The 22,708-nt window shown below is 47.0% G+C and overlaps 3 protein-coding genes across 4 annotated transcripts in view; 1 reads left to right on the top strand and 2 right to left on the bottom strand.

Moving 5' to 3' along the window:
* Window positions 1-7,158: 7,158 nt before the first annotated feature.
* On the bottom strand, window positions 7,159-7,851 carry LOC143267070 (platelet glycoprotein Ib alpha chain-like; the record flags this gene model as incomplete). The annotated part of the gene is made up of 1 exon (XM_076543986.1): window positions 7,159-7,851. A coding segment is annotated over one exon (693 nt), but the record flags the coding sequence as incomplete, so codon positions are not given.
* On the bottom strand, window positions 7,845-11,757 carry LOC102916785 (platelet glycoprotein Ib alpha chain-like). Its single transcript, XM_076542769.1, has 4 exons — window positions 11,333-11,757; window positions 10,194-10,386; window positions 9,779-9,891; window positions 7,845-9,569 (listed from the first exon to the last, which is right to left on the bottom strand). The coding sequence occupies exon 4, from the start codon at window positions 9,562-9,564 to the stop codon at window positions 8,032-8,034; it is 1,533 nt and encodes a 510-aa protein (XP_076398884.1). The 5' UTR covers window positions 9,565-9,569; window positions 9,779-9,891; window positions 10,194-10,386; window positions 11,333-11,757; the 3' UTR covers window positions 7,845-8,031.
* Chrne (cholinergic receptor nicotinic epsilon subunit) overlaps window positions 11,684-22,708 on the top strand; it is a 45,856-nt gene continuing 34,831 nt past the window's right edge. For both annotated transcript variants that reach the window (XM_076542770.1, XM_076542771.1), the window contains exons 1-4: window positions 11,684-14,081; window positions 15,046-15,147; window positions 17,157-17,252; window positions 22,348-22,512. The gene's annotated coding sequence lies outside the window, so the exon portion shown is untranslated. The remainder of the gene's footprint in view (window positions 14,082-15,045; window positions 15,148-17,156; window positions 17,253-22,347; window positions 22,513-22,708) is intronic.

The raw sequence follows: 22,708 nt of genomic DNA, 5'->3' as shown, positions 1-22,708 counted from the left end.
GACCATGCCAGCTTTTTTTTTTTTCAATCGTTGATAGCATGTGCATGCAGGTACATGGGTGCCACAGTGCCTGTGTGTGGAAATCATGTGTGGGAGTTGATTGTCATTGTCCAATGGTTGAGGAAGTGTGAAGGGGCCCCCCCAAAATAGCTTGACCACACAGCAGCCATGACAGGCTTAGGGGCCTAGACACAGCTTCTGTGACAGGCTTACTGGCAGGCAACACCCAGATCCAGGAAAAGCCTTAAGCTGATACCTAACCCAGGGATCCACCCAGGGATGAGCAAGTACCTGACATCCAAACTTTCCAACCATTAGATAAGGTGACCAGATGTCCTTGAATCTAGCACATACCTATTTTTTTTTTTAAGATACCCCTAGACAATTGTCAGCTAATCAGCTAATTAATAATAAAAATTATTTTCTTGTGTTTGTGTGTGAGTGAAGGCATGTGGTGTCGCAGAACAACTTTGTGGAGTCATTTCTCCCCTTCCATCTTTCTATGGATTGTGGGCTTGAACAAGGGTGTCAGACTTTTAAGTCCTGGCTGAGCGTCTCCCTGCTCCACCCCCACCCACATGTTTCTTTGTTTTTTCGAGACATAGTTTGTCTGTGTAAGAGCCATGGATGTCCTTGAACTAGCTGTGTAGACCAGGCTAGCCTTGAACTCAGAGAGATCCCCCTGCCTCTGCCTCTCAAGCATGCTGTTTTTCAGACAGTTGGGAGCCACTACACAGATGCTGGGAACTGAACTCAGGACCTCGGGAAGAGCAGCCAGAGTTCTTAGCCTCTGAGCCATCTCTCTAACCCCAGAATAAACTCTTCCCTGTCTCCTCTCCTCACCTTTGGTTTTTCCAGACAGGGCTTCTCTGTGTAGCCCTGGCTGTCCTGGAACTCGCTCTGTAGACCAGGCTGGCCTCAAATTCAGAGATCCCCCTGCCTCCAAAGTCCTGGAATTAAAAGCTGCTCCACCACCTTCTGTCCAGTGTTTCTTTCTCCAGCAGTGCTTTTGATACATTGTTCTTTAAAAACAGAGAAAGTTCCCCAAATCACAACGACTCCTCCAGTCCCTTCAGTCAGTTTTCTTTTCTCTTAACCTGTGATTCCCCGGGTTACATTGTATCTGGGGGTGTGTGTGGGAGCAGCTTGCTTGCTTTTCTCTCCATGGAGGCCCTGGCCGCTGTGGTTGGTAACTGCCTCTCCCCCTGATGCCCTAGCATCTGGGTGCTCTGGGTCCCTCCTTGTTCTTCCAGGTCCCAGCACCTCCCATTCCTGCTGTTAGAGTGTTTGCTGTGGCTTTTGTGATGTGTTCTAACATGGGGTAGGGTGAGTCCCTCCTATGGCCCTTTTCAAAACTGACAAAGCTGCTCATGGACCTTTTCACTGTTATATACATTTTAAAATGAGTATCAAGTTCCTTTCAAAAATTATTTATAGATTACCTTAAGGAGAATGAACATCTTTATAATATGAAGGTAACTCATTGACACAGATATCCTCATTTATGTAGACTCTACTGTTAATTTCTTCTTCATTTTTGATTTTATTTGTTTTTATTTTGTGTGTCTTAGTGTTTGCCTGAATGTCTGTACACCACATGCATGCAGTGCCTGCAGAGGCCAGGAGGGGGTGGAGGATCCCCTGGACCTGGAGTCACAGATGCTTGTGAGCATCCCTGTAGGAAATGCATGCTCAACATTGTAGGAAGCTGCCAGCGTTCCAAAGTGGCTGTTCACTTCACAATTACACTCAGTTTTACTTGTTTGTTAGGGTCTTATTATGTAGCTCTAGCTGGCCTGGAGCTTGCTAGGTAGACTAGGCTGGCCGTGAGATCTGAGATCTGCCTGCACCTGCCTCCCGAGTGCTGGGATTAAAGGCCTCTACCACTGCTCCTGGCATCACCTACCTTCAATATGTAGCATAATATTCAGTATTGGAGGTGAGCATATTAAACACATGAGGCTGTAACACATCGTTTGAAACTGCCTCTTGTACCCTTTGTTATTTGTGTCCCACCTCAGACTGCTTTGGTAACTATGGTTGGTTATTTGTTCTGTTCGGTTCTGTTGAGACAGGGTCTGATGTAGCCCAGGCTGGCCTTGAACTCTCAACCCTCCTGCCTCCACTTCTCTAGTGCTGGGATTACAGGTGCATGCCAGCATGCCCTGCTTGCTGACTAGGATTTCTTAGAAGTTTTTCTAACTGAACCCTTACCTCCCTGCCTTTCAGGCTTATCAGAGTCCTCACACTACACCCGGAGTCTCACCGTCTCCATCTCGTTCTCTGAACCCAAGCTGTGATGCCCTGGCTTTTCCCATGAATGTGTCATCCAGTTTCTGCCTACGTGAGACTCCCCTTCCCGTTACATCATCTTGTGTTAGTCCTCTGACCTGAGGTGAGAAATTGAAATCTTCACCAAGATGTTCCTATACTGAGGAAGTCCCAAGGACTTTTTCTTTGTAAACTTTGGTTGTGTTTGTTTTACCTGCATATATATCTGTGCACCATGTGCATGCCAGTCTCTGAGAGGCCAGCAGAGGTGCTAGATCTCCTGGAATTGGTAGTTATAGACGGTTGTGAGTTGAGAGTGGGTGCTGCCTCTTCCCTTTTTGCCAAGACACCCCTAGACAAGGGTCAGCCAGTCAGGATCCTGAACTCTGGGAATCCCCTCACCCCCAACCTCTACTATGACAAAAACCCTACCCTGCCTGGGCTGTCACAGCTGCCTCTATGGACAGAGTGCAAGCTTGAGCTGAAATAAGGCTCTTTGCTTTCACATTAAAAAAAAAAAAAAGTGGGTGCTGGGAATTGAAGCCAGGCCCTCTGGAAGAGCAGCCAGTATTTTTTTTTTTCCTTTAAGGAATATGGGGAAGGATTTGCTTAGTGGAGCCCAGGGAACTCAGTGATAGTTGCTCTCATGGAGCTCCAAACCAGCATGAGACACAGATGTGAACACTGCACACCTGTCGCCTAGCTACCGCTTAAAGAGCATCGGTCACGGTGGCTCAGTTTGTCAAGTTCTTTTTTTTTAATTTAAGATTTCATTATTTATTTATGTATATAAGTGCTTTATCTGCATGTACAACTTTATGCCAGAAGAGGGCATCAGATCCCACTAGAGATGGGTGTGAGCCACCATGTGGTTGCTGGGAATTGAACTCAGGACCTCTGGAAGAGCAGGCAGTGCTTTTAACCACTGAGCCATCTCTCCAGCCCCCATCAAACCCTCTTCTAAGCGGCATGGTTGTCTGTTTCTTCATAGGAGTTAAACACACTGAATGCTGTCAGGTCCATGCATTTCTTGAATGCTATTTTGAGGTGTGTATCTGCTGTCTTCATCAGCTCCCCTTCAGCATGATTCACTTTAGCCTCCAGGAAACTGCAGTCAGTATTTTTTCATGGCTGAGCCATCTCTCCAGCCTGTTTTCATTTTCTTTCTTTCTTACTTTGTTTTTTTTTTTTTTTTTTTTTTTAATCAGGGTTTTCTCTGTGTAAATTTCCCCCTTTCCTGGAACTCACTCTGTAGCCCAGGTGGACCTTGAACTCACAGAGATCCCCACCTCTCTCTGCCTCTGGACTGCTGGGATTAAATGGGTGCACCACCACCGCCTGGCTCCAGCCTATTTTCATTTTGTAAGTTTCTCGAGAGGAAACCCTTTTGCTGTGGGACCAGAGACTCCTTGTTTGAGCTCACATTCCCAAAGGGACTCCTGAGTGCTCCTCCCTCTCTCTCCCTCTTTTTTTTTCTCTTTTCAGAGATTAACTCTTGTTAAGGTAGCCAAGGCTGCTCTTGAATTTCCTCCTTTTCAATGCTAGGATTAAAGGTGGGCCTCAGTCACACCTGGCTCTTGTATTTCTTTTTTCATTGTTAAAAGGCCTTTTCTCTATATTGTACCATGAGGTCTGGTTTGTTTTTTTTTTAAATAATTTGCCAAGAGTTGGTGGTGCAGGCCTTTAATCCCAGCACTCAGGAGGCAGAAGCAGGCAGATCTCTGTGAGTTCAAGGCCAGCCTGGGCTACAGAGCAAGATCCAGGAAAGGCCCAAAGCTACAGAGAGAAACCCTGTCTCGAAAAACAAAAACAAAACAAAACAAAAAAACAAAAAAAAAAAAAAAAGAAAGAAAGAAAAAACAAAAAACAAAACCAAAATAAAATAAAAATAATCCTGTTTTTGTTTTGTGATTTTGAGACAGGTTTCTCTATATGTAGCCCAGGCTGTCCTAGAACTTTATCTGTAAACTAGGACCAGGTTGGCCTCAAACCATAGAGGTCTGCCTGCCTCTGCTTCTCAAGTACTGAGAATAAAGGTGTGCGGCACCATGGTTGGGCAAAATAATCCTAACTTTAACTCAGGATTAAGATCTGCAACAGGTCCAGTTTCCATTGGACTTGGGTCTATCCCTCTCAGATGTTTAGTTTTGGGTTTCCTAATAGGAAAAAAAAAATGAGATAAACAATGAAGTCCAGCCCTGGTACATTTCATCTGCCAGGACCTGGGCAGCTGTGTCTGCTCCCGTCTGCTCCCCATTACCCATGTGAGCCTCATTGTGTGTGTGTGTGTGTGTGTGTGTGTGTGTGTGTGTGTGTGTGTGGGCTTCTGTCATGATCTTGTTTCTGAACAGTAATCTAAAGAACGCATTGTTGAAGGACCCAGCCTGGAACCCCGCTGTTCTTCTCTCAGTGGCAGCTCCTCCTGAGGAAGGGGGCACACAGCACTCTGAGGTAGCTTTGAGGACGGGCTGGAAGAACAGTGAGGTAAGCTGCCTTCCAGAGGGCTTCCTGTTTTTTTTTTTTGTTTTGTTTTGTTTTTTGAGACATGGTGTCTCTGTGTAGCCCTGGACACCTTGGAACTCTCTCTGTAGGCCAGGCTGGCTTCAAACTCAGAGATCCACCTGCCTCAGTCTCCCAAGTGCTGGGATTAAAGGCATGTGACATCACCACCTGTCTCAGAAGGACTTTCAGTCTGACCCAGTGAAGATCAAATGATTGTGTAAGTCATTTTATCCAATCTACTAAAAGCAGTTATGATGGTTTTATTCAGCTCTGAATCCAAGCTTTTAATTCACGGCTTCCACTTCCTGACATTAAAAAATTTTACATATATTTGTTAAACTTCAGAATCTATATTTTGAAAAATAAATATGTACCCACATTTATTATATAAAATGGATTTTTTTTTTTAGTCAGGCATGGTGGTACACACCTTTAATCCCAGCCCTTGGGAGGCAGAGGCAGGCCTGTGAGTTTAAGGCCAACCTAGTACACATAGTTCCAAACCATTCAGGGTCCAAAGCTACACAGCACGACCCTGTCTCAAACAAACAAAAAGACAACTTCTACTTCTTAGTTCTAGAATACAGCTCAACAGTAGAGCACTTGCCTAGGATAATTGAGGTGAAAATTGGATCCCCAGTACCATGAAAATAAAATATTCCATTTTTTTTTTCAGAGCTGAAGAACCCAGGGTTCCTATCTTAGGCAACTACTTTACCACAGAACTATACCCCAAACCCTAAAAATTCTAATAATGAGGGACTTAAGAGAAAGATGTTAAGATGTTTAGCCAAAAGAAGTGTTGGGACAGCCAGGTGTGCAAATGTACAGTTTATTTAATATCAGCACTCAGGGGGCAGAAACCGATGGATCTCTTGATTTGAAGACCAGGCAGAGCGACATAGTGAGACCATGTCTCCAAAAAAAAAAAAATAATAATAAAAAGGTGGTAGGGCATGCCTTTAATCCCAGCACTTGGGAGGCTGAACTAGGTAGATCTCTCTGAGTTCAAAGCCAGCCTGGTCTACAGAGCGAGATCCAGGACAGGATCCAAAGCTACACAGAGAAACCCTGTCTCTGGAAAAAAAAACAAAACCAAGAAAAATAAAAAAAGAAATGATTTGTGTACTTCTGGTCTTGTTAATAATTTAGCTAAAAAATCTTTTATAGATGTTTGCTTTAGTGTTGAGTTAGTTCTGTTATGTAAAGTGATAATAGTTAAGAAATCTCCCCTAGATATCTTTTCTAAATCTCTTCTAAGTGTTAAGAAATCTTGAGGTATTTGCTAAATTAGATAATATGAGTTTGTAAAAGAGATCTATAGAATTTCTTTAAGACATATAATTATAAGCTTGTAAGAAGTAAAGAAGTAGTAATAAATGACCAAGTTAGTTGTAAACATAAATTTAAATAGGAAGTATATAAGATATTTGCTAAGGTAGTCCTATAGAATGTAATTTATTGTATAGGCTTAAATGAGACTTAGATAAGGTTTATAAATATAGGCTGAAGATAGCCCTATAGAGACTTTGCTAAGAGATTCTTCCTAATGTAAGTTAGTTAAGAATAAGAAGTAATATATCTCTTTTAGATGTTGGCTAAGTTTCATATTTGAAGAATGAGTCAGAGAATTGTAGGTGTAGAATATATAGGCTTTAGGTTTAAGGCTATGATGAAGGTTTAATAAAAAAGTAATTTCCCAACCTGAGACACAGAAAACAGCATCTATAGCAAACTTGGCAGTTCCCAAAGCCACCAGTATCAACAAGACTCAGTTCTAGAGACTGGCAGCTTCAGAACGTGGCAGCGGAAAGCAGTGTCCACGGTGGAAACCCATAAAGCATCCTAGCTTCTCAAGCAGCAGATGCCAAGAGCCAGTGAAAGCAGCTAGGACTTGGGAATTCTTGTACCAGGTGCTTCAGCTGTTCTCAAGTCCCAAAGAAAGCTACATTTCTTTTTTTAAAACATTTTTATTATACAGGAAATGCTGGTGGAAAACTAAGAAATGTTACAGGGAAAAAAATACTCATGATACTTAGGGATAGTGCTCCTGTCTTGATTAATGGCTCTCCAAATTTTTTTCCATGTGGGAACCATGCTCCATTTCTATTTGCTGTTTGTAGGTCTTCCCCAAAATGGTAGCAGTGACCATATGGCCTGGCAATTCTCTAAGCAACATAGGGAACTTGATTCAATGACCACCCGGTTCCATCACCTCACTGCCTCTTGATTAGTGAGCTCTGGATGTAAAGAGGGGGCTTCAGATAAAGAAGTAAATAGAATGCCCCTGTGGCAGTCTCATCTACCACTGCCCCCACCTCCCCACTCCCAGCTAGATCCCAGTAGAGTCTTTTGAGTCTTTCAGGATCTCCAAAGGACTCACCTTCACAGACTGTGGCCTGAGTACCTAATACCCACTGTTCCCAATAGGTCCTGACCACGACCCTGGCTCAGAGCTGAGGGTCTTCGTCCTGCTACCAGAGGCCCAACACGCCCATTAGGCCTCACCCATAGGAACAGGCTGGAACGGAAAGTGGGGGGTGACCCTTGAAGGAAGAGCAGCCAGGCCCGGGGCACGGTTACTTGCCTTCCCCTCTGCACCTCCAGACTTGTGGTGTGTGTGCTGGTGGCCAAGGCGGCGGAGAGGCCCAAGTCCAGAGAGTCTGGATTTACGTGCCAGGTCCAGATCAGCAACAAGATGAGTACCACAGAGGCAAACAGGAGCCAGAGGAGACCCAGAATATAGAAGCCCAGGGGGAGGAGACAACAGAACTCAGAGTTGACAAAAGGATCGCTTTTGAAAGTGTCAGAATTCCCTTGAGCCATCTCGTGGACAGTTAGGAAGCTGTTCCACTCTGGGGTGCTTGGGATGGATTCTAGGAGTAAAGAGAGTTCTGTGGTAAAGAATAGTTCTGAACTGGTCTCATTTGGGACAGACGCCCAGGTGGTAGTGAACGCTGGGGTGACGGTGGACACTTGAGTGGTTGGGATGGTGCTGGGCTCTGGGGTGGTTGGGGTCGTGCTGCTGGGGTGTGGGGGAGCCAGGGTGGGGGTGGTTGGGGTAGTGCTGCTGGGCTCTCAGGGAGCCAGGGTGGGGGTGGTTGGGGTAGTGCTGCTGGGCTCTCAGGGAGCCAGGGTGGGGGTGGTTGGGGTCGTGCTGCTGGGCTCTCAGGGAGCCAGGGTGGGGGTGGTTGGGGTCGTGCTGCTGGGCTGTGGGGGAGCCAGGGTGGGGGTGGTTGGGGTAGTGCTGCTGGGCTCTCAGGGAGCCAGGGTGGGGGTGGTTGAGGTTGTGCTGCTGGAGTGTGGGGGAGCCAGGGTGGGGGTGGTTGGGGTCGTGCTGCTGGGCTGTGGGGGAGCCAGTGTGGGGGTGGTTGGGGTCGTGCTGCTGGGCTCTCCGGGAGCCAGGGTGGGGGTGGTTGGGGTCGTGCTGCTGGGGTGTGGGGGAGCCAGGGTGGGGGTGGCTGGGGTTGTGCTGCTGGGTTCTGGGGGAGCCAGGGTGGAGGTGATTGGGGTCGTGCTGCTGGGCTCTCGGGGAGCCAGGGTGGAAGTGGTGGGCTCTGGAATAGTCAGAGTGGAGGCAGTAAGCATTGGTGTGGTGCTGGGCTCTGAGCTAGTCAGGGTAGAGGTAGGCTCTAGGCTGATTGGGGTGATGATGGGTATAGTTTTGGGTTTTAGACTATAAGTGTGTACATTGGATTTCATGCTCTGTGGGAGTGTGGTGAAACGAGGGATCTGTATGTATGTGGATGTGTCCTGTTTGTTAGTGGGTTTGTGGGTTGGAGGCCAAGAAGGCATTTGGCTGTCTGGAGAAGTAGGAGACTCTAAGAGTAGGCCCCTGTGGGTAGTATGGGCTTTGGTGTTAGTAGAGAACTTGACCTCAGCCCTTGTAGCAGGTACATCAGAGAAATTATCATAGTCATCATAGTCTATATCCTTATCCCCACTGACAGGGCAGCCCTTCCCTAGGTAGGAGTAGACAGGTACAGAGCCCAAATTGGCACATCGTACACTGGCCACATTAGGGGTCATGGCCTTGACATCCACACCCTTCTTCCATAAGTAGACATTGTTGGAATTTTGCTGGAGCCAGTTGCGGAAGTAGAGGATATCACAATCACAATACCAGGTGTTGCCATGGAGAAAAACAAAAGGCAAGAGGAGGGTCCCAAAGAAGCCCTTTGGGATTGTACGAAGCCAGTTCCCTTGAAGGTAGAGGGTGTCAAGATCGTTCAGCCCATCTAGGAGCCCAGGGGGTAGCTCACGCAGTTTGTTGTTGGCCAGATTGAGTTTGTTCAGCTTGGTGGTGAACATGAAGAGTCCAGGGGACAGACTCCTCAGTTTATTGTTCTGCAGGTAGAGCTCCTGGAGTTGGCTTAGACCTTCCAGGACACGAGGAGACAGCGATTCCAACTGGTTGAAGGAGATATCAAGGATAGTGAGTGCAGGCAGAGCCCTTCCTAGGGAGGGCAGACTTTGCAGATTATTGTGGGATAATTTCAGGTTATCCAGCTTTGACAGTTTCTCATCAGTCTGCAAGCTGGTCAGCTCACATTCATCCAGGTCCAGCTGAGTGAGGTGAGTGAAATGCGCCAGGGATGCTGTGGAGAAGGCACCCAGTTTGTTCTTGCCCATGTGGAGGATGCCTGTGTCTGCTGGCAGGTCTGCGGGCAATGCGGTCAGCCCCTGGTTCTCACAGTTCACTTCCAGCAGGCTGGTCACTTTGGAGATATCACAAGTGGGATGGGAATGTGAGGGGCTTGGCAGCAGGAACAGCAGGATGAGGAGAGCCATAGGACCTGTGGGCAAAGGGAGTTATAAGGGATGCCACCCTGGCCCTGGGCATCATTTCCCTGGCTCCAGCCCTGCGCTGCTCTAGCTCTCAGGATGCCTTCCAGAAGCAGCTTCCATACCTCCCAGCCTTCTCCCTCTCTTCCACCCCTGTCCTCAGTCCTTGGTTCTTAGTCCCCCCTCAGATCCCCCTCCTCTGGTCCCAGCCCCAGCTTACAGTCAGGCAGAAAGACCTCTGAAGGCACGGAGCTTCTTCCAGGCTATGACTGGGTCCTTCTCTCTTCCAGCTCCAAGGAGAGCCAGGCCAAGAGCAGGAAAAAGATAGAGGACCTGTGGAGGAAAGGACAACCTGATAACCAACTCCTGGGACCCAGGGTCCAGTCTCCCCCCAGGGAGAAGCCCTTATCACCTCTCTCCACAGCCTTCCCCAGAACCCTCTTTGGTTTACACTCTCCCTTTCCTGCCACCCTGGAAAGATCTAGAGACTCTCCAACCACCAACTTTGTGCAGCTTCTGCCTGCTGCCCTCCCTCCTCCCCCTCCATAGCTGTTCTTAGAGATGCCTAATTTTCCTTGGCTGCTCCCTCACACCCCACTGCCACCTTTCCTAGCCCTAAACTGATTCCCCCAAACCTGGGGCTGCTGGCACCCTCTTCTCCATCCATTGCGCTCTTGGCTGATGCTCTCTAAACGTTTTTGCAGCATCCATACCCTGGGCTCGTCCCTCCTGGGGACATGACGAATGACACCCATTTGCTTGGTTTTCCTCTTGCTTGTGTGGTTGGCCCTCTCAGCCTTCTCTGTGGCTCTCTCTTCCTCTCCCTTTCTGCAGCAGTAAACCTGTTTTCAGAGCATTCTTGGGCTTTCTTAACATATACTCCATAAACACCTGGAACATACTTTGCTGTGCCTTTAATCACCTCTGCCCCAGACTCATGTTTTTATCCCTGGTCTAGACCCTTTTCCCTGAGGCCTCGATCCTTAGGTCTGATTGTCTCTCCGACCTCTCTTCTTACATGTTCCACCAGTACAGAAACAGTGTACCTCATGTGAGAGGCTCAGGAAGATCATGAGTTTGAAGCCATCTCTGGGCTACAAAGGAAGACCCTTTTCATGAACACAACAACAAAAAACAAAACAGAAAACAACCAAAACCAAAACTCCAATATATCAATGAACAACTTCATTATCTAAATCGCTTCATCTGCTAGCCATGGAGGTGCAGAACTGTCTACACTCCTAGACCTTGGGAAGCAGAGGCAGGAAGAGCATGAGTTCAGGGCCAGCCTGGGCTGTATCCTGAGACTTTTTCTCCAAACAAACAAACCCACTGAGAAATAGCACTCCTCCTCTGTTGTCCACAGCTACTCATTTACCTGATGACTCTGAATACTCCCAGTGCTACTGCCTTCTTCGGACTCCCCCATTATCGAGGCTTGCTGAATTAACTCTGCTTTCTTTCACATCTCCATCCCCCAGTGCCCAGGCCAGGGCACTGTCTCTTCCTATCCTGCAGTAGCCTTCTGGTTTATCCCGGAAATCTCCAACTTCTCCTCTATTTTCCATGGGAGAATTGCCTGCGAGTGTGCTAATCTGTCAACCACTTGACCTCATCTTGGCTCCTGACAGCTCTCAGGAGGCAGTCTGCAGTACCTCACAAGGCCTTCCGGGCCTGCAAGTCTGAGTCTTGCCCACCTGCCTGCTCAGCCCCCTTGTCTAATGCTCTCCCCCTCCTGACCCCTCTTTGCCGTACTTGAGCTTTCATTCATTACCTTTTCCCAACACTTAATTTCTGGCGAGTTCCAGCTTAACATTCATCCCTCTGGGAACTGTTCTGTTTCTGCAAGCCTGTGTTTGTCCTGTGTTGCAGAAAGTCAGCTGTTACGTCTGTTGGGCCAGTGCCCCATGCCATGATGTAAAGATCCTACCTTCTCAGAGGGGGATCATGAACGGGAGCTTTCCCAATCTCCCCTCACTGCTGATGACCGGACATGGGGTAGATACAAGGGAACTGCAGCCGACTTCTGGACTTGCCGCTCACATCATTTGCTACGTGGAACTAGGGCAGAATCAGAGGGGAGGCAGAAGGGAGCAGAGATGGAGGCACTGATGGTGAACCTTTGGGGATGGAGGTCTTTCTACTGTAGTGCTATCACCTTTCCGGTATGAGCCACAGGAAAAGGATACATGGCCTAGGCCTGGGAAGTGCTGCACATCTTTAATCCCAGCACTTCATTTCAAAAAAAGGAAAAATGGCCACAGCCAGAGAGTGTCGCCTGTGCCCATAGCCTCAGTTGTTCTGGAGTCTGAGATGGAAGTTCCACACCAGCCTAGGCAAAACAGCATTACCATGTCTTGTGTTGCATGTGGTGATGCATACCTCTAATCTCAGCAGCTATGAGGAGGTTGAGGCAGGAGGATTGCTAAGATGAGGTTTGTTTGGCCACATAATGAGTTTGAGGCCAGCCTCAACTACATAACATGTTTCTGTCTCAACCCCCAAACAAAAACAAAACACGACATTGGCTACTTCAAAGACTTTCTGGGCAGAAAAACCAGACATGGAGTTATGTGGCCAGGAACAGGGTTCCCAGAACCCTGCTGTAGAACCAGTCTGGTGAGCAGATCTCTGCCCCTGCTGCAAGACCAAGTCACTGAAGCTTGTGTCGCCTCAGCCACTGAGCCAGACATTGTTCCGAGACTCCTGAGGCTGCAGAGTTCCACACTGTCCCTCCTTCTCTGCGATTATGAGCTAACAGAAGCCTGGATGTGAGTCTGGTTAGTCACATGCCTGGTGCCCAGCTGCCAAGGGAGCCCAGGAAGTTAGAGTTTTGGTTATTTTTCAACTTCTGAAATAGGAAGCATGTTCTGTTTCCCCAAAGATCTGAAAGTTGAAGAAATTTCCAAACAGAGCAGAGGCTCACGTTCTTTGTGCCTACTGAGTGGTCCTGCGTTTTCTTTCCTCCAGTGTCAGTTCCTGCACCGGGACCCCTGTCTTGGCTCATAAAGTAACAACGATTTCCTGCCTTAATGCGCAAGTACAGAGACCGTGGTTAAGGGATGGATGACATTTTTATTTATTTATTTACTGCATGTGGGTGGGGCACACATAACACCTGTGGGCAGGTGAGAGGACAGTGTGGGAGTAGGTTCTTTCCTTCCACCATGTGGGTCCCAGGAATCGTAGTTGGGTCATCAGGCTTGGTGCCCAGCTCCTTTTCCCTGATGAGCCATCTTGCCAGCCCTGATTTATACTTCCTAATAGAATCATCTATTTCATTTAGATGTTCAAATTTATTGTTACATAGTTTATATTTTGTGTTATTTTGTTTTTCCAGACAGGGTTTCTCTAACAGCACTGGCTGTCCTGGAACTTGATTCATAGACCAGGCTGGCCTGAAACTCACAGAGATCCCCCTCCTTCTGCCTTGTGAGCACTGGGATTAAAAGCGAGTGCTGCTGTGAGGTGGTGACTCATGCCTTTAATCCCAGCACTCGGGAGGCAGAGCCAGGCAGATCTCTGTGAGTTTGAGGCCAACCTGCTCTACAGAGCAGGATCCAGGACAGGCACCAAAACTACACAGAGAAACCCTGTCTTGGAAAAAAAAAAGTGTGCTACTACTGCCCAGCACACTTATACTTTTAAAAATAATTTCTTTTTCAAATAATTATTCTTATTTTATGTACACGGTGTTTTGCTTGCATGTATGTCTGTGTGAGAATGCTGGATCTCCTGGAATGGAGTTACAGACAGTTGTGGCCTGCCATGTTGGGGCTGGGAATTGAACCTGGGTCCTCTGGAAGAGCAGCCAGTGCTCCTAACTGCTGAGCCATCTTTGCAGTTTCATACATTTTCTTTTGTTTTTCAAGATAGGGTTTCTCTGTGTAGCTCAAACTGCCCTGGAACTCATTCTGTAGACCAGGGTGGCTTCAAACTCAGAGAGATCCCCCTGCCTCTGCCTCTCAAGTGCTGAGATCAAAGTTATGAGCCACCACTGCCCAGCCTATATTTATACTTTTAGTGATATATATTTTTTAGTATGTGTGTATATGTGTGCGTGTGTGCACCCACATGTCACAGCACACATGTAGAGGCAGAGGACAACTCTGTAGAATCATTTCTCTCCTCCCACCTTCATGTGACTTCCAGGGACCAAACTCAGTTCTTCCAGCTGCATGATGGGTACCATTTACCCCGTGAGACATTTTTGTTTGTTTGTTTTTGTCTGGGTCTCACTATGTAGCTCTGGCTGTCCTGGAACTTGTTCTGTATACAAGGCTGGCCTTGAACTCCTAGAAATCTGTCTGCCTCCCAAGAGTGCTGGGATTAGAGTCTTGTACCGCCGACCCGGCCTAGTGAGACATTTTGATAGCCCCTCTATGCTTTCTTCACTGTTCACACCTCTGTGTCTAGGAGCTGAAGATGTGACAGAGTCTCAGTGTGGTTTATTGGTCCCCCTCCGCCACCAGGAATGCTACCATCACATCAGTTTATAAGCTGGTCGGCTCGCTTGGATCCAGGTACACTATGTGAAGGGAGTGGAAGACACCCGGGATGGGCACCGTGGAGGAGATGAGCAGTGACCCCTGACCTGGGAAAGAGTGATGGTGTCTGCAGCCTTGTCCACAGCGCTGCCTGCTCTGCTTTATCTCCTTTGCTCCTACAGCTGGCTGACCACAATCTGTGGTCCTATTTTGGGCGTCTCCTCATGTCTCTCTCATGTCCTGGCTGCCTTGGAACATATGGGAACTGCTGGCCCTGAACTCCCAGAGATCTGCCTCTGCCTCCCAGGAGCTAGAATTAGTGTATGCCACCACATCAGTCCCATTGTTTAGCTACTGTTCATTTGGGAGCATTTTGTAATGTAATCTTGTTGGGTTTTTTTTTTTTGTATTTTATAAATGTTTTAAAATTTTATTTTAATTTGATGTTGACTTCCACATGCACCAAGCATGACACAGTGTATATGCAGACAGAACACTCATACACATAAAATAAAAAAGACATTTGGAAAAAAAAAAAAAAATATATATATATATATATATATATATATATATATATATATATATATAATGGCTTTTCAAGACAAGGTTTCTCTGTGTAACCCTTGCTGTCCTGGGTCTCCCTCTGTAGAACAGAGTGGCTTCACTCACAGGGATCTACCTGCCTCTGCCCCCTGAGTACTGGGACTAAAAGGCTTGGGCCACCACCACCTGGCTCTGAAAGAGATTTTTAGTTTGGGGGGAAAATGCAATCATGAGCCAGCCATCATCATCCCTGTCTGTAATCCCACACTGTGGAGGCTGAGGCAGGGAGAGCCTGAGGATTTTAGGCCAACCTGGGCACATGATGTCTTGGAATGGAGTTCTCTGGGCTTAGCCCAGTTGCTGTTGGTTGTCATTGTTCATTTCTGTTGCTGTAATAAAACACTCCGACCGTAAGCAGCCTGGGGGAGGAAAAGATTTATTTGTCTTCTACTTCCAGGCCACAGTCCACCACCGAGAGGAGCCACCAGGAGCTGAAACGGGAAGGTGACATAGAAACCGTGAGGGACCTCTGGTGTTGCCTTGCTTCTCTGGCTCCCTGGTAGGGGCACGCATAGCTAGCTTTTAAATTCTTTTCTTTTGGGCGGTGGTGGTGCCCGCCTTTAATCCCAGCACTCGGTAGGCAGAGGCAGGCCGATCTCTGTGAGTTCAAGGCCAGCCTGGGCTACAGAGTGAGTTCCAGGAAAGGTGCAAAGCTACACAGAGAACCCTGTCTCGAAAAACAACAACAACAACAAAAATTCTTTTCTTTTTAATGTATGCACAGGTGTGTGAAACTATATGAATCACCTGTTCGGGAGCCCTCTGAGGCCAGAAGAGGGCCTAAATCCCCAGAACTAGAGTTACAGATGGCTGTGAGCCCCAGGCCTCTAGAGGAGAAACCAGTGCTTCTAACCACTGAGCCATCTCTCCAGCCCTGTTTCCCCTGCACTTGCTCGCTCCCTTTCTTCTCTCACCTTCCTTCCCTCTCTCTCTGTCTCTCTCTTTCTCTCTGTCTGCCTCTGCCTCTCTCTATTTCTCTCCCTTTCTTCTCTGTATGGTCCCTGTCTCTCTGTGTGGTCCCTGTCTCACTTTGTGGTCCCTGTCTCACTGTGTGTGTCATCCCTGTCTCACTGTGTGTGTCATCCCTGTCTCACTGTGTGGTTCCTGTCTCTCTGTGTGGCCCCTGTCTCTCTATGTGGTCCTTGTCTCACTGTGTGGTCCCTGTCTCACTTTGTGGTCCCTGTCTCACTGTGTGGTCCCTGTCTCACTGTGTGGTCCCTGTCTCACTGTGTGGTCCCTGTCTCACTGTGTGGTCCCTGTCTCACTGTGTGGTCCAGACAGTTTACAACTCGAAGTCCTCCTGCCTCAGCCTCTAGCATGCTGGGGTTCTAGGATCACAACCTAGAACTTCTCTTCCCTCAACCTAGACTTCAGGGCTGTTTTTGTTTGAAGTGTGTTCTCCCTGATGTTATTTCTCTTCCTCCTCTTCTTCCCCACCCCTCTCCCTCCTCCAGGACAGCCTTGTCTTTTGTCCAGGATAGCCTTGTCTCCCTCCTTCCATCCATCCATACTGGGAATTGAACTCAGGGCCTCCCTCACACACATCGTGGAGTTTCAAAACACTTTTTCAGATAATCCTCACACCTTCATGTTCTAGCGCTTCAGATCTGTTGACTATTTTCCTTTAGTTTTCAATCTTCCTGGTCCTTGATATCATGATTTATTTCCAGTGAAAACCTTTTCCCACGCTCCTGAGATTGTATTTAAGGCCTCTCTTTCGGCTGTCTTTATTTGGTTTTCTCTCGGTGGGAGGACATCCTGCCTGGTGTTGTCAAGTAGAGGAAGGGGCTGGGCTGTGGTTACAGTGGTGCCCACCTGCTGCGTTTCTAATTGGTTGTTGTTTTTCTGCGTCAGGGTCTTTTTTATATAACCCTGGCTGTCCTGGAACTCACTATGTAGACCAGGCTGGCCTTGAACTCAGAGATCTGTAGCTGGAAGTTTTCCTTTGTCCGGCTCAGTTCCACAGCTGCTCATTCCCAACACAGAGGCTTATATTAATACAACACAGAGGCCTATATTAATACAACACAGAGGCTTATATTAATACAACATGTAGGGCCTATGGCTCAGGCTCATTATTGACTAGCTTTTATAACTTAATTCCACCCATTTCTATTAATCTATGTTTTCCACAAGGCTTACCAGTACTTTCACATCTTCCTTCTTGGGTGGCTGGATCGGGTCTCTCCTGACTTTGCCTTTCTTTTCTCTCTAACTCTCTTGGATTTCCCACCTGGCTATAAGCTTTCTTGTCATAGGCCAAAACAACTTTGTTTATTTTCCAGTGGGAACAACACATATTCACAGCACTTCCCCTTTCCTGTCTAATCAAAAAGGAAGTTTTTCATTTTAATATAATAAAATTACATGTAACAAAACAGTTACCAAGCAAGAATTATAGTCACAATGTCTAATTTATTTATGTTTAGCAAAATTAAAGAAAATAGTCTATCATGTATCTTATTTTTGTGAGTCTAAAGTTTCCTGTCTAATTTACCCTTTGATCAGGGAAACATATAATTATAACTATCTGGTCTTCAACTTCATCAAGGACCTGAGAAGGATGTATTATTACCTGCCTCTGTCTTGCATGTGGCGAGAAAGGTATGTGCCACCCTACCCAGCTACTTCTAACATTTGAGAGTCTGAGGCAGAAAGATCATTGGGACCAGGAGTTGGAGGCTAGCCTGGGCAAAATGTCAAGCCCCTATCTAGAAGAGACAGGGGACAAAGAGGGAGGGAGAATTGGGGGTCAGGTGGTGGGGTGGGGGTAGGGCTTGGGGAATCAGTTCTGAGTCAGAATAAGTCTCCATGTGTGAAGTTGAATGTTTCCAGCAGGTGTCTACATGGTTCAGTCACTAATTAAGCTGTGACCTCAGATCCCCTGGGATCTCTTTGGATGCTACAAGAGCAGTCTCTCAGCAGGGTGTTCTGTGTGGGCTTTTGCCCTGGATCAAGTTCAGGAGGGAAACTGCACTTTGCTCTGCTCTGGGCAGGATTAGTTACTGTATAAATTCCTACAGTCCCTGCCCCTGCCCCAGGTCACTTGGCTTTCTCTGTGTAGGGGGTTTATTTTGCTGTTGTTTTTGTTTTTGAAACAGGGTCTTCCTCTGTAGCCCAGGCTGACCTCAAACTCAAAATCCTCCTGCCTCTGTCTCAAGTGCTAGGATTATAGACATTTGCCTCCTCGCTCAGCCTTATGTCTGTCTTTTCTCTGCTTCCTCTAACGTCATTTTATCATAACAGAGTGTTTTGTGGGGCGCAGTGAGGGTTGCTAGGGTTGGATTTAGGGACTTCTTTTGAGGTTTATCTATTTTTATTTTTATATGTATGTTTGCCTGCATGTACACATGTCTGGTGCCCCCTGGGGGCCAGAGGGGGCATGAACAAGACCTCGAAATGACCATTCCAGTTGACATGCCAGTGTTGATGGGGAAATTTCACAAGGTCCCACCCCTAGATGAAAAGCTACAAGCAGCGGTTGCTGATGGAGGGAGAATCGTGTTCTCCAGCAATGAGGCCCCTATTTGGTTTCCAATCCAAGTGCTCGGCCCTAAACACATGCAGCCTGCTCATGATGCATATACATCCTTTTAGGAAAAACATTCATACACATAAAATGAAATTAAAGAAATTCTCTCTCTATGGGGTTGGGGGTGTGGCTCAGGGGTTAAGAGCACTGACTGCTCTTGCAGAGGACCTGAGTTCTATTCCCAGCACCCACATGGTGGCTCACAACCATTTTTAACTTCAGTTCTTCAGTTCTTCTGAATTCCATGGGCAGGTAGCACATAGACATACATACATACAGGCAAATCATTCATACACATAAAATGAAATAAAATAAATCCTCAATACCCACCTCCATCCAGGACCAGGATGTAACTCTCAGCCACTGCTCCAGCACCATGGATGCTGCTGGGAAGATAATGGACTAAGCCTGTGGACCTAGAAGTGATTCTGAAAAGAGGAGGCGCCATCCTGGGATTTACTGCCCAGGATTGTACAGAGCTAAGACTGCCCAAACAGGGTCACATGCAGCTAATTAAGACAAGAGACAGCCTAATGAGCTACGCCACAATGCTCAGTGACTAGGAGAAGCCAGAAGGAATGCAGCCTTGGGGTCATCTGGAGGCCCTAGAGCCCTGTTGCCATCAGTGTGGGTTTCCCAAGATGTGTGGGACCCTGCTCTCACAAAGGCTCTAAAGATCTTTATTTTTTTTTTATTTTTTATTTTTTTATTTTTATTTTTTGGAGACAGGGTTTCTCTGTGTAGCTTTGTGCCTTTCCTGGAACTCGCTTTGGAGACCAGGCTGGCCTCGAACTCACATAGATCCACCTGCCTCTACATCCCCGAGTGCTGGGATTAAAGGTGTGCACCACCAAAGCCCAGCCTAAGATCTTTATTAAATCCAGACATGCCCCACCTCAACACACATACAAAAAGAAATTTAAAAAAAAAAAAAAAAAAAAAAAAAGGAAGCCAGACAATGGTGGTGTATACCTTTAATCCCAGCACTTGGTAGCCAGAGGCAGATGGATCTCCTTGAGTTCGAGGCCAGCCTGATTTATAGAGCTAGTTCCAGGACAGCCAGGGTGGTAGTTACATCGAGAAACTCTGTCTCAAAAAACAGAAAGAAAGAAAGAAAGAAAAAAGAAAGAAAGAAAGAAAGAAAGAAAGAAAGAAAGAAAGAGAAAGAAAGAAAACGGAAGGAAGGAAGGAAGGAAGGAAGGAAGGAAGGAAGGAAGGAAGGAAAGAAGCGAGGGAATGTCCTTATGTTCTTCTATATTACCCTCTTTACCTGGAATTCTGTCTGAAGGTCAGTCCACAGTCTCCATGGGCCCTCCCCCATCAGTCAAGGCAGTCAGCACAGTTCTTCAGGGGAGGCTCCCTACTCAGGGGAGTCCAATCTGTGGCAAATTGACATTGGAACCAATGGTAATTAATACCTGCAATCCCACCTGGAAGACGGAGACAGGTAGATCTCCATGACCTTGAGACTAGTGAGTTCAAGGTTAGCCTGAGCTGACTAGTGAAATTTTATTGTCTTGTTTATTTTCAATTTCTTTTCTGTTTTGAGAAAGGGTCTATCTCTCTCCTCTCCCTCTCCTCTCCCTCTCCTCTCTCCTCTCTCCTCTCTCCTCTCCGTCTTCATCCCCACCCCACCCCACCCCTGCCACTCTCACCCTGCCTGTCCTGGAACTCACTACACAGACCAGGCTGACCTCTAAGTCATGGAGATCTCTGCCTCCTGAGTGCTGAAGTTAAAGACCATGCCAGCTTTTTTTTTTTTTTTTTTTTTTTTTTTTCAATCGTTGATAGCATGTGTATGCAGGTACATGGGTGCCACAGTGCGTGTGTGTGGAAATCATGTGTGGGAGTTGATTTTCATTGTCCAATGGTTGAGGAAGTGTGAAGGGGCCCCCCCAAAATAGCTTGACCACACAGCAGCCATGACAAGCTTAGGGGCCTAGACACAGCTTCTGTGACAGGCTTACTGGCAGGCAACACCCAGATCCAGGAAAAGCCTTAAGCTGATACCACCCAGGGATGAGCAAGTACCTGACATCCCAAACATTCCAACCATTAGATAAGGTGACCAGATGTCCTTGAGTCTAGCACATACCTATTTTTTTTTTTAGATACCCCTAGACAATTGTCAGCTAATCAGCTAATTAATAATAAAAATTATTTTTGTGTGTTTGTGTGTGGGTGAAGGCATGTGGTGTCGCAGAACAACTTTGTGGAGTCATTTCTCCCCTTCCATCTTTCCATGGATTGTGGGCTTGCACTAGGGTGTCAGACTTGTAAGTACTGGCTGAGCCGGCTCCCTGCCCCACCCCCACCCACATGTTTCTTTGTTTTTTTCGAGACATAGTTTGTCTGTGTAAGAGCCATGGATGTCCTTGAACTAGCTGTGTAGACCAGGCTAGCCTTGAACTCACAGAGATCCCCCTGCCTCTGCCTCTCAAGCATGCTGTTTTTCAGACAGTTGTGAGCCACTACACAGATGCTGGGAACTGAACTCAGGACCTCGGGAAGAGCAGCCAGAGTTCTTAGCCGCTCAGCCATCTCTCTAACCCCAGAATAAAATCTTCCCTGTCTCCTCTCCTCACCTTTGGTTTTTCCAGACAGGGCTTCTCTGTGTAGCCCTGGCTGTCCTGGAACTCACTCTGTAGACCAGGCTGGCCTCAAATTCAGAGATCCCCCTGCCTCCCAAGTCCTGGAATTAAAAGCTGCTCCACCACCTTCTGTCCAGTGTTTCTTTCTCCAGCAGTGCTTTTGATACATTGTTCTTTAAAAACAGAGAAAGTTCCCCAAATCACAATGACTCCTCCAGTCCCTTCAGTCAGTTTTCTTTTCTCTTAACCTTTGATTCCCCGGGGTTACATTGTATCAGGGGGAGGTGTGGGAACAGCTCGCTTGCTTTTCTCTCCATGGAGGCCCTGGCCGCTGTGGTTGGTAACTGCCTCTCCCCCTGATGCCCTAGAATCTGGGTGCTCTGGGTCCCTCCTTGTTCTTCCAGGTCCCAGCACCTCCCATTCCTGCTGTTAGAGTGTTTGCTGTGGCCTTTGTGATGTGTTCTAACATGGGGTAGGGTGAGTCCCTCCTATGGCCCTTTTCAAAACTGACAAAAGCTGCTCATGGACCTTTTCACTGTTATATACATTTTAAAATGAGTATCAAGTTCCTTTCAAAAATTATTTATAGATTACCTTAGAAAGAATGGACATCTTTATAATATGAAGGTAACTCATTGACACAGATATCCTCATTTATGTAGACTCTACTGTTAATTTCTTCTTCATTTTTGATTTTATTTGTTTTTATTTTGTGTGTCTTAGTGTTTGCCTGAATGTCTGTACACCACATGCATGCAGTGCCTGCAGAGGCCAGGAGGGGGTGGAGGGTCCCCTGGACCTGGAGTCACAGATGCTTGTGAGCATCCCTGTAGGAAATGCATGCTCAACATTGTAGGAAGCTGCCAGCGTTCCAAAGTGGCTGTTCACTTCACATTTACACTCAGTTTTGTTTGTTTGTTTGTTTGTTTTTTGTTTTTTTCGAGACAGGGTTTCTCTGTGTAGCTTTGCTCCTTTCCTGGAACTTGCTTTGGAGACCAGGCTGGCATGGAACTCACAAAGATCTGCCTGCCTCTTCCTCCCCAGTGCTGGGATTAAAGGTGTGCTCCACCACCACCCGGCTACACTCAGTTTTGTTTGTTTGTTAGAGAGGGTCTTCTTATGTAGCTCTGGCTGGCCTGGAGCATGCTAGGTAGACCAGCCTGGCCGTGAGCTCTGAGATCTGCATCTGCCTGAGATCAGTCTTCCGAGTGCTGGGATTAAAGGCCTCTACCACTGCTCCTGGCATCACCTACCTTCAATATGTAGCATAATATTCAGTATTGGAGGTGAACATATTAAACACATGAGGCTGTAACACATCGTTTGAAACTGCCTCTTGTACCCTTTGTTATTTGTGTCCCACCTCAGACTGCTTTGGTAACTATGGTTGGTTATTTGTTCTGTTCTGTTCTGTTGAGACAGGGTCTGATGTAGCCCAGGCTGGCCTTGAACTCTCGACCCTCCTGCCTCCACTTAACAAGTGCTGGGATTACAGGTGCATGCCAGCATGCCCTGCTTGCTGACTAGGATTTCTTAGAAGTTTTTCTAACTGAACTCTTACCTCCCTGCTTTTCAGGCGTATCAGAGTCCTCACACTACACCTGGAGTCTCACCGTCTCCATCTCGTTCTCTGAACCCAAGTTGTGATGCCCTGGCTTTTCCCATGAATGTGTCATCCAGTTTCTGTCTACATGAGACTCCTCTTCCCTTACATCATCTTGTGTTAGTCCTCTGACCTGAGGTGAGAAATTGAAATGAGACATCCTTCACCAAGATGTTCCTATACTGAGGAAGTCCCAAGGACTTTTTCTTTGTAAACTTTGGTTGTGTTTGTTTTACCTGCATATACATCTGTGCACCATGTGCATGCCAGTCTCTGAGAGGCCAGCAGAGGTGCTAGATCTCCTGGAATTGGGAGTTATAGATGGTTGTGAGTT

Source organism: Peromyscus maniculatus, chromosome 8, assembly GCF_049852395.1.
Source record: "Peromyscus maniculatus bairdii isolate BWxNUB_F1_BW_parent chromosome 8, HU_Pman_BW_mat_3.1, whole genome shotgun sequence".
Lineage (NCBI taxonomy): Eukaryota > Metazoa > Chordata > Mammalia > Rodentia > Cricetidae > Peromyscus > Peromyscus maniculatus.
This window is presented reverse-complemented; position numbering and strand designations above follow the sequence as displayed.

Excerpts from the sequence above, each read along its gene's own strand:
- LOC102916785 (XM_076542769.1), bottom strand. The coding sequence starts at position 9,564 with ATGGCTCTCCTCATCCTGCTGTTCCTGCTGCCAAGCCCCTCACATTCC.